Source organism: Gossypium raimondii, chromosome 10, assembly GCF_025698545.1.
Source record: "Gossypium raimondii isolate GPD5lz chromosome 10, ASM2569854v1, whole genome shotgun sequence".
NCBI classification, from domain to species: domain Eukaryota; kingdom Viridiplantae; phylum Streptophyta; class Magnoliopsida; order Malvales; family Malvaceae; genus Gossypium; species Gossypium raimondii.
The window spans coordinates 16,981,666-16,993,369 of NC_068574.1; the positions used below are offsets into that span (position 1 = coordinate 16,981,666).

General features: G+C 30.6%; 1 protein-coding gene across 1 annotated transcript; it reads right to left on the bottom strand.

Moving 5' to 3' along the window:
* Window positions 1–259: 259 nt before the first annotated feature.
* Window positions 260–5,637, bottom strand: LOC105777143 (uncharacterized). The gene is made up of 8 exons (XM_012600228.2): window positions 5,269–5,637; window positions 5,045–5,180; window positions 4,800–4,869; window positions 4,618–4,711; window positions 4,181–4,394; window positions 2,682–2,823; window positions 2,215–2,385; window positions 260–664 (listed from the first exon to the last, which is right to left on the bottom strand). The coding sequence occupies exons 1-8, from the start codon at window positions 5,552–5,554 to the stop codon at window positions 473–475; spliced, it is 1,305 nt and encodes a 434-aa protein (XP_012455682.1). The 5' UTR covers window positions 5,555–5,637; the 3' UTR covers window positions 260–472.
* Between the last annotated feature and the right edge of the window lie 6,067 nt (window positions 5,638–11,704).

Genomic DNA, 11,704 nt, shown 5'->3' on the forward strand with positions numbered 1-11,704 from the left:
AAATGATAAAAGTTAAAAATGAAAAATGAAAACAAAGAAGAAAGGGAAAATTAAAACATTTCTATAAAATTAATAAAATAAATTAAACCTAAAAAAATTACTTTTATTTTAATATAGTTTATTTTTTAAAAAGAGAAGAAAAGATAATGACAAAGGGAAAAAGAATGCGTGTGATACTTGTAATTTTTTGAAGTTTAATCCAGAATTAACCTCAAACATAAGACCCATAACGTTTTAAAAAAAGAAGAAGAAAGAATACTGACATGTAACCCCAATTCTAATACTTGATTGAACATTCCTCGGATCATGGTGACAGTAAAATACATACTACCAGACAATTACAGAGGAAAACATTACAACAAACATAATGGGAAATGTGACAACCACAACTCCATAATGTCCCAATATTACTTTGATTTTGCTGAATTGCATGTGTCAAAGTTGTATTATTGTTGAGAAAAGGAAAAGCAACTTACATTATCTCAATTACACCTCGGCTGACAATTCTTCCCTGGTTAAGATCCTGAAATGCTTTATTTCCCTCTTCAAATTTGTATTTTCGAGAAACAGCATTGTTTAGATTGAAGATTCCTGTTTCTGCTAGTTTTACCAACTTTGGTAGATCCTGCCTTGCCCTCGCTCCATACGAACCTATCACTCTTATCTGCGCCATCCCATTACCAAACATCACGGTTAAGTCGAAAAGGGTTTGTTAACATAAATAACTTGCGTTCTTATTGGACTCAAGTCCAGGTTCAAACTTGGACAACCCTTTACTAAATCAAATGCAATGTTACTGATTAGATTTTTCAATGCATTGTGTGAAGATATAAGATTTACATAGTGCTCTACAAAGTCATCATTAGTTAACTGTTAACAACATAAAGGGAAAAAAGTTACAGTGAACAAATGCCCTATTCTCTCTGACTCTAACCCAGTTTTACAACACTGTACTGTTCAAACAAAATGTTAATATGTGATAGAAAAGCAAATAGTCTCAAATAATAATTTAACAATATCAATCATAATTTGCTAAAATTTCAATAATCCAAATCTCAACATACCAAACGTTATATTTCAAAGAAAATAAAAAAAAATTAACATACCAAAACTCGAATCACATTCCTATTGACTAAATTCTCTAGAAAGTGATCACTTTCCATCATACCGAACGCCACCTAAGTTAGACAAGGTTAGGAAAGTTTGAGCAGGCTTCCAGTTCAATTAGATATTACCACTTCTAGTTATCCTTTGGTCTTCTAGTTCTAGTAATGCGTATTGATTTAGCTGTGAAATCGGCCTTTGATTAGGACTTTTAAGCAGTCCCTTAGCTATGATTCGTCTTCTTATTGGGGATTCGTGATGTTTTGATCAGGGTGTGCAACTTTAAGGATATAGTTTTAGATCAACTCAAGTATGATGACTTATAAGTGTTTGAAAGAGTGGTTGGTAGTTGCAGTTCAAAAGAATTTTTCGGCTCCAAAGTCAGGATCACAGAACTAAGAATGGTATGGTTTTACTCAACAGTTTATGGCACCAGAAGAGCTATGCAGAGTATCAGGCATCAGATGATTATGTTTGATTACGGTTTTGAGGAATACTTGAGATCAGCTCATAGCTGAAGAAAAAGCCATTAATTATTTATATTATTTTATTTCAGTTTTATTTATTGATTATTGGGCAAAGGAATTGATGGCTAGGACTATAAGTTATTTCTGGAGTTTTAATCTAGGGCTTGGATTAAATCTTTATTCGTAAACCAGCATAAATAAGTTGTAAAATAGATTTACAGCCACCTTATTTTCTTTGAATTACTATACTTCAGAACTATAGGCTCTTATAACCCTGCGTTTCGGGAGTTCCAACTACTATCTTACTTGTTTTCCAGCATTAATTCCACTGATTTGCTTTTCTTTTCTCCCTAAACCTCAGCCATAGCTCTGGTATATAGATAATATTTTAGGAAGATAAGGTAGAAGATCTACCAAGATTCTGGAGAGAAAATCTAACACGTTGGATTCGAAGGATGGTTGTGTCCACCTTCAATGTGCTTTATAGATTATATAGATTGCCCATATCAAGTCAATGGAAATAACTAAGTATTGGAATATGGAGCTAGTAACTATAATGAAGTAGTAGTCTAGGGAAATGGGAGATGATCAGAGGGCTGTAAATGAAATTTATTTGTATATTGACAAGAAAAATATGTTTTACCTTTCTACGAACAAGTCGATTGATGTCCACTTCACCTATAGCTCCAGCTTTTGAAAGTCCAATCATCACTGCTTTTCCACCATCCCTTACGCTTTGTAAACACTGCAAAAATGTTTGAGGTTTCCCCAAGGCTTCCACAGCAATGTCAACACCTGGTCCTCCAGTAATTTCCTTATCAAAACAAGCAATAAATGCCTTTAAGTAAAAATATTTATAATATAAAATAACAACAACAATAATGAAGAGCTAAAGAGATCGAATTAATTTCAAACATGCATTGAGAAAGTAGCCTGAATTAATTTCATAGCATGAAAAGTTCATTTAGGTAAAGTTAGTAGTCCTAAAGTGGAAATTTAGCTAAAAATCTTAGTTTTGTTCATGTGCATTTAGAGTGCCCTATTGCCCGTATAACTGAATTCAGAACTTTCTAAACAACAGAAATCAAGAACCAGGGACCGTGTACATACTTTAATCCGTTCAATGGCATCTTCTTCTATTGCATTTACTGTATGAGTGGCACCCAAAGTCTTAGCTTTCTGCAGTTTATCATTCTGAATATCCACAGCAATAACTAGAGAGGCGCCAAATGCTCTTGCTATCTGCAAACAACTGAAGCAAAAATCTTGTCATTACTACGTCAGTTTTTCTTTTTGGCCAATATACAATTCCTTGATATAAAAAATTTACCAGTATAGAATTAAAAACAAATGACTAAGATTCAGTCCAGATTTTGGACAGTAACCTTTACCCACTATTGTTTGGGTTGCAGAGATTGAGGACAAACAAGGAAACACGTTTAAGGTCGTTTAGACAAGCAATTACAAAATTTGGAAATGTCTTCATGAGAACATGTGGTTTAATGAGAAACGAAGACAGCAGAAGTCATTCCTGGAAACTATAAAGGAAAAGACCATGTTTTCACTGAGCTCACTGAGGATATTGTCATAAACAGGAAACAGTGGCACAACATGATAGAGAACTGAGCATGGTGAGAAAAGGCCTAGTTCATGGTTCTCATTAGTTATTCTAACATCATACCAAGAGGGGATGTTCAACTTCAGCAGAATTCACAGGGTAGATTCATTGGCACAACCCTAAAAATCAATAAGGAACCCTGAAACAAACAAATAAATTAAATCCATTTCGAAACCCAGCACAAACAATGCATATAACACAAAGGTGAAGATATGAAAAACTAAAATATTTTGGCCTTATCAATTTTGAAAATTATATGGCATACGGTTTTTACTGAGTAATGGTTTTGTTAGGTGTAAGACATTTGACATGACAGATACTTTGCGATTCCAAGACTAGAAACTCTAATTAGATTAGAGTCATATTCAAAGCTATTTCATGCTACTGATCATGACTTTCCGAATCCACCTTTTTCCTGTTTTCTTCAAATTTCAGCAACAGAACCACAATATCCTAATCCCAGCTCAAGATTCTCATGCCTTAAACTGTTACCCATCATAAAACCTAAAACCATTTAGCTTTTGCACAAAATCTTTTCTGTTTTGGCCGTCTACATTAGTATAACATCATTCATAGATCTTAATATGTGGAGGCTGCTTTTAGTAGTCACCTTTAATCTTTAACGTTTCCGGGACTTAGTTGCCAATCAAGCTATAATAATTTTTATCTGATATCAACCAATACGGATTAAAAATACATTTTTTAACATAATTAAAAATCTCTCGTTGTTTTGTGCTGAGCTTCTTGCGAACTGGAAATAGCTTTAACAACCATTTTATTCCTGTACAACTTAATATATAAGTTAGCCTGAAATCCATGTGCATAGTGTGCATCTATCTTTATCCTCTAACAATTATGCTATCATATATGCTTTCTTAGGACTCCTAGGTGCCTTTTACACCTTGTACATTGAAGACAAACACACTGACTTTTTCAAAATGACTAGTCAAACCAATTATCTTGTTTCAAAATCAGCTTAATATACAAGTACCTTGAACCAACACCTCCGACTCCAATCACAGCAATGGAATCCCCAGGGCAGACCTCAGCCGCATGTCTCATGGCACCATAAGCAGTAAATACAGCACATCCTAAAATTGCAGACTCAGTGTATGGCAATGATTTTGGCAAAATAGCTAAACCATGTGCTGGAATGACACAGTATTCAGCAAGGCCTCCCATGCTATACATGTATACCGGTTTTCCTACACAAATAGCATAACTTCAGTTATTCAACAATGATGTCAATAGTATGCAGATAAAGTTACAGCAAAAGAGCAAACTGATGCGTAAGATGGTTGACCCGCTGCAGTTAAAAGGCATTCAAGAATCAACAAGCACATAGACAAAATTCCGGATAACCATGCTTTCATAGAGAGAAAATGTAGCAGGGTCATCATAATATAGGAAAATTAATAATAAAAGTACCACTGTTGCGGAGGAAAAGCCGTGTTTCCCCATCATAAAGGGTCCCCTTCGCCCGATTATAGGCAAAGAAGTCTTCACATAAATCATCATGGCCCTATCTCCCAAAAACGAAATGATAAAAAGATTGTAGTTGTCGTGATAATTGAATTGAAATGCAAGTATAGCATCTCAAAGCAGGGTACCTTAGAACAGAAGAAACAGTTACCACAAGGCATGATAAAAGCTCCCACCACTTGAGATCCAATTGGAAATCTGAGAACAACCAAAATGAAAATTATAAAGTCCATGCGGCCGCCAATCTCTATCTCCACCAAAAACAATTGTGACAGGCATAACTTAATGAAAATGTGCAAAGAACATGAATGAATGAATGAAAAAGAAGTGATTTCATTCTGTACAAAGTAGAAGTAAAGAATGTAACTAAAACCTTTCGATGATTTTGCGATCGGTAAGTGGCCCATGTTCAACGATTTCCCCAGTTACCTCGTGCCCGATAACACAAGGACTAGAAAATGGTATTTCGCCTTTTATAACATGAAGATCAGAGTGGCATACTCCGCAGGCTGTAACAAAAGAACCCAATGGAGTTGACCCATTTCAAATCTTGGTGTTTCCTTTCTCAAGAAAAAAAAAAGAAAAAAAGAAAAATACCCTTGGTTTTAATAAGAACTTCTCCAGCTTTAGGACGAGGCATATGAAATTCTTCAATAGTGAGGGGGGTATCGGGTTCCCAGAAGATGGTCCCTCGCATATACCCACCAGAGCTGACATGATAAGCAGCCAAAGTTGATGGTAGGCTGCTCTCCGCCTTGTCGGTGTTGTTAGCAACGAGATTCGAAAACCAACGAGAGGACAATAAGATGGAAGGATTGGTGGGTTTAGAGGAAAGCAGGTTCCTGGAGATGGCAATCCGACTTAAAATTGATGGAAAACCCATTATTATTCTTGTGATCTAGTGGTGGAAGTTGACAATCGGCGAGCGGAGCAGTGGAATGGAGTGGGACAGTGGATAGTTTTTACTTGGTACCATCCTAAGTTCTTAGATGAGTTTCATCCGCCACGTCACCATTTTTTGGATAATTATCCTCGTCATCACGTGTTTTTTACGTGAAAGAATAACCAACCCAAACAAGTGGTACTATTATAATTGAGATACCAGTATTCCTACCACTGAAGTTGTTCAAATCCTTTTAATTATGCACAATAGTACGTGTATTGAACAACGATATCAATAATTTTAAGTATCGTCTGAAAAAGGACATATATAATTAAAATAAATATATTTTTTTATTTACAGTTTTATCTATTTTTATTTAATTGATATAATATTATAGTTTTTTTGAGAAAATAGATTTTATTTTCATGTGGTATAATTTATATAATATATATATTTTAAAAAAATGGATCATGTTCCGATTTTGATATTAAAGCTAATTTTATAACTTATCTTTTTAACGCAGAACGAGACCTTCAAACTTATCCAATGGCTCGGTATTAATTCAACTAATTTGTTTGATAAATATATTTTATTGAATAAAATATCAATCCAATCATTATCATTGTTAGTATTTTCTTGTAAAATTTGTTAACTTGATATGTTGATTAAACTGCATTCGTATATGAATAATAGGAATAAATATATTGAATTGATAAAATTGATAGAAACTACTAACAATGATAATGATTGAATTAGGGTTTTAAAATGAAAATAAAGTATAAGATTAAATCTTAAACTTTATAGAAATACAAGAATAATAGCATGTTTTAACCTAGTAAATAAGACGAAAACTTATAAACCATAATGAATCTTATTTGACTCGGTGTTAAGGTTACAATAACTTTCGACAAAATGACTTCTTTGGTCTCTTTCAATTTTGATATTGAGCAAATTGGTCTCTTTTAAAAAAGTCATAGCAATGTAATCCATGTTAATTTCAAAAGTGAGTAACTAAGCACAATTAATCGCAATATTAAAATTTTTGTAAATTCTACATATTTTTATTGATAAAATAACAAACTTAGCCCTCAAGGTTTACAAATTCTGTCATTTTGGTCTTGATTTAACAAATTTAGCCTGTTATATTTACGCATTAGACCAAGTTAGTCTTGATTCAACAAATTTAACCTGCAACATTTACATAGAATATACAAACATCAAACTAAATATGTTATTATACCAATCAAAATTTGTATAATTGATGAAAAAAATTAACAGTGTGTTTAACTATATTTAATTTTCACTTTCGAAACTGACAAGAATTAAATTGCATAAATTTTTAGAAAAATCAATTTGCTGAATATGAAATCGAAAGGAATTGTAGATGTGTTTTTAAGTAATTTTTCCAAATAGATATAGGTTAAAATAGACTTGATCATGAGTCGGGCCACCCGACCCAGCCCGGCCCGAAGGCTCGCCCGAAATGTGGGAGGGTTTGGGTAAAAATATAGGCTCAAAAAATGGGCTTAGACAAAAAATAAGGCTCGTTTAAAAAATAGGTCGGGCCTCGAGTAAGGCATTTTTGGCCCTGGCTCGGCCCGAATTCACTAAAGGACAAAAAAATTTATTTTTTTAAATATTATTTTCTTGTTGTTTTCTCCCTAATTTGCTACCATTTTACTATTATATTGCTACTATTTTGTTGTTATTGTTTAGTTATTGTATAAAACTTATTTTATTGTTAATTTTGTTATTATTTTAAAGACATTTGCTTGTTAAGTTGCATCTATCTTAGTGTTATTTAAGTATACATATTTTTTTTAAAAATTTATTTTCAATTTGTTGAGAAATATTTATTTTGATTTTTTAGTATTTTTGATATATTATATATTTTAAAATTATATAAAAATTAATATAAAAAGTAATATGGGTGGGCCGGGTCAAGTATGAGTTTTAGCATTTTTATCCGGGTCAGGCTTGGGTAAAATTTTAGGCTCATTTTTTGAGCTGGGCCGAGCCGGCCTAGCAAATGGACCTAAATATTTAGTTGAACCCGGCCCGGATGGACACCTCTAGGTTAAAAGGATCCGGCGTAGTAAAAAATTGAAGTTTTTAATATAAAAATGAACAGAAAATTCAAAATTTTAAGTCGGATTAGTTGCCTTAATAAAAAAATAAGTCGGATTAGGCGTGTACATTAAAAGAAGAAAAAGGTTTTGTAGCTGCAATCCATAGATAAAATTAACTTTTTTTTAATAACTCTTTTTATACGTTTATCATATACAAGTTTTACGTCTAATAACATCAAACATAAATTATAAAACTGAGTTTAAAAACATATTTAAATTCTATTGTTGAGTAGTGGTTAAAATCCTTATCAGTATCAATCACTTATTTGACACGAAATCTTATCGTTTTACTCCAACCCCACTTTTATTATTATATAAAAATATTTAAATCCGAAGATAAATCTTAAAATAAAAATAAAACTGAAAATTCTTAAAAGTAGGATAAAAGTATATATTGTGGTTTGAGGATTTAAAATTCTATAAAATATTCTCTTTTAAAAAGAAACATTAAATTTATCCATCTACTTTATACTTTGATTTTGCGATATAACTTTAATAAATTTAACTGAAAAGTCTCAAATTAATTAAAAACACAATCATCACTCACTCGTACTCATATTAAAAACCCATAAGTAAAGTAAAAAAGATGATTTTGCATCTTCATTGATTAGTTGTAATTTTTTTTAATCGGTGTCCCGTTACTTCATGATTCCACCACAAAAGATCTGTCTCTGGCACTACACAAGGCATGGCTACTTCTTTGAACTCCTTGGTGAAATCTTGAACTTTTAATGGACTAAACAATAAATGTAAAAACATAGACTACAACTCCCAAACGAAACGAGACCTTTTTCATCATGTTGCACATTTGATGGTTTCTAGAAGTGGAATTTGTTATTTATTCTTCTAATTTTAAGCTATTCTTTAAATTTATATTTGGGAAAAGATGGATGATCTAATCATCTTCAAATAGATTTTGGTGTTTCATTACCAATTTGATATATTCCAAATTTTTTCATGTTATGAGTTAGTACTATATATATTATATGATGTGTCAATATACTTATATAAATGCTTTAAAATTTCATGTTGGATTATAATGTAAATTTTCATTTTATTCTATTGCATACTAGTGTGTTTCTCTCTTTACAATTTATATATGTATTGCTAAGATCCCATCGGTAATAGCGTGTAACTTGTGTTTACTATAAAAATAATTTTAATAATAAATTATTTCTTTTCTTCAAAATTGAGTTTTTTATTTTTTAAATATTATGTAATAATTTTAAATATTTTCCAACACTATCCATATCACAAAAATTGTATTGAACCATTTTTTTATATTTTCATAAGTAAAATTTATACTTTTAAATTATTTAAAACTTTATTTTGTTCCAAACTAAATTACTTAAACCTTTATTATTAAAAATATTAGATATATTTTTAAAATTAAAAATAAAACCTTAATTCTAAAAATTATTTAAAATTAACACATTTAAATATTAAGAAAATTAAAATTATTATATATATTATTTCTAAAATAAAAATAAATATTTAAAATTTTATTTATAAAATTTAAAAGTATTAGATATATATTATTTTAAAATTTAAAATTATTTAAAACTTTAATCCTAAAATAAAAAATAAAAAAATATTTTTAACTTTATTTCCAAACTTACCTATATAATATATATTTTAATTTTCTAAATCATTAACTATATATATATACTTATTATAACAGTTTTATCTTTCAAATTTTCTTCCTTATAATTAAAGTATAAACCATATTCATAATATTACAAATATATTATCTTTTCCTATATTCGTAATTAAAGTATAAAACTTAAATATATTTTTAAATTATTTATATCTTTCAAATATTGTTTCATCCATAAATTAATAACTATTCTATAAAACACACTAAAACTCATGCATCGTGCAAAATAAAAAAATTAGTAAAATATGTATTAAAAGTTTAAAACTCTTAAAATTTATCTTCTTTTCAAAAAATAAATTAATCAACCTCCTATAGATAAATATTAAAATTTATCGTTACACTTTTATTTTACGATCTAACTTTTGAAAATATATTTGCTTTTCCTATACTCTAACTAAATATTAATTTTTACTGTGATTTAAAGATAAAATTAGATAAAAGAATTTCATCAAATAATTTATTTTAATAATTAACTACAATAAATTAATTTATAATTTGTTTAGCACGTATTAATGTATAATCATTTATGATAACAACAATTATCTATATTATAAGATAAACTACACCATTAGTCATTAAATTATGTGTAAGTTTTCATTTTGGTCACTTAGCTAAAAAAAAGTTACAATTTGGTCACTAAATTATTCAAGAATTTTCATTTAAGTCACTTGATTGTTAAAATCGATGTTTTATGGCATTCTCTATTTGCATTATCTACACCGATCAAAAGCTCTATTTCCCCTTCTCTTCTACAATTTAGTTTATTTTCATGAAACAAATTTGTACGTTACGAATCTACGAACCAAAATTCAAATAGTTTTTTTTCACTGACCTCCAACATTGATCATCAAATCGACTTAGATCTAAAATATGTTCTTCTACTTATTGATGAGTATTGATCCACAGTACTAATCGTCAAATCGTCGCTTGGAGCTTGCCGGCGAAACTTTAAAAAAAAAACTTAACGGCCTAGTGACATAAATACAAAGTTTTAAATAATTTAGTGACTTAAGTGAAAACTTTTTAATAGTTCAGTGATCAAATTGTAATTTTTGTTAGTTATGTGACCAAAACGAAAATTTTCCCATAATTTAGTGACTAATGGTGTAATTTACCCTATATTATAAATCAAGGAGTTGATTGAGTAGATGTCACCCATCAATCTAGTCCCAACTCAATTAAGAAATTACCAGATGCCCCTTCATTTTATAAAATAACAAGTATTATTTTGAGAGCATACAAATGGGAATCATAATATTAAACCCAAGACATTAAAGTCTCAACTATCTCAAGTTTACCATTTCAATCAGATCTACATTTGAATTTTATATCAATTTTTGTATAAATTTGTTACATAAATGTTTTACCTATATCGCGGGTGTGTCATAATCTAGTTATAGTAATAGTAAAATTAATTATATCACATTAATGATTACATATAAATTCTAATATATTATGAATCAATCTGTGCATTACTACAAGTGATAAGTGGCAATTATATTGTTCCCCTGCCCCTACTCATTTTAAGCCAATTTGTGAAAACTACGAGCTTTTGTGTTATTTTTAATAGATTAAAAAAATTGTATTTTGTTCCGAAGGTCAGATCGCTACATTTGTAATGTCGATTGGTTGTTAGCCTATTCGAGTACTATGGTTCAACATCTAGCAAGGGTGGGCTTAAATCATCGACCACTCCTTTTGAAATTGTGTTTCGAAGAAGTTCCATGTGGCAGTCAATTGTTTAGATTTGTAGTTGCATGGCAGATGCATCCTATTTTTCAAGAATTCTTGAAATAAACTTGGAGGAAGAATGTGAATATTCAGGAGAGCACTGACTACTTTGTTGAAGGCGCTGGATTCCGTACCTTCTCAATATCTTGTTGAGTTGGAGAAGGATTTGAAAATGAAACTTGATGAAGTCCTCACTCAGGAGGAGAGCTTATAGAAGCAGAAGTTAAGGACTAAGCGGCTTGTTGATGGTGATAGAATCACAAGATTTTATCATCTATGTGTTGTCCATCATAAACAGTTGAATTAGGTTTGACGGCTTAAATTGGATAATAGGGAATGGCGTGATGATCCTAGGAGATTGAAAGAGTTTGTGGCTGCGGATTACTCAGACTTGTTCACCAAGGATAATAACTTATATCATAGATATAATATTAAAGAGCGGTTCTCTAAGGTTCATCAAGGGGAGATGATGTATTTAATAAACATTGTGTTTGATGATGAAATTTGTCAAGTGGTGTTTGAGATGCCATTGCTAAAGGTATCGGGCCTAGAAGGTTTACCTGTTTTATTCTATCAAAAGAATTTGAGTATTGTTGGCTATTTGGTGCGTACTTTTGTTCGGCAAATTATGAG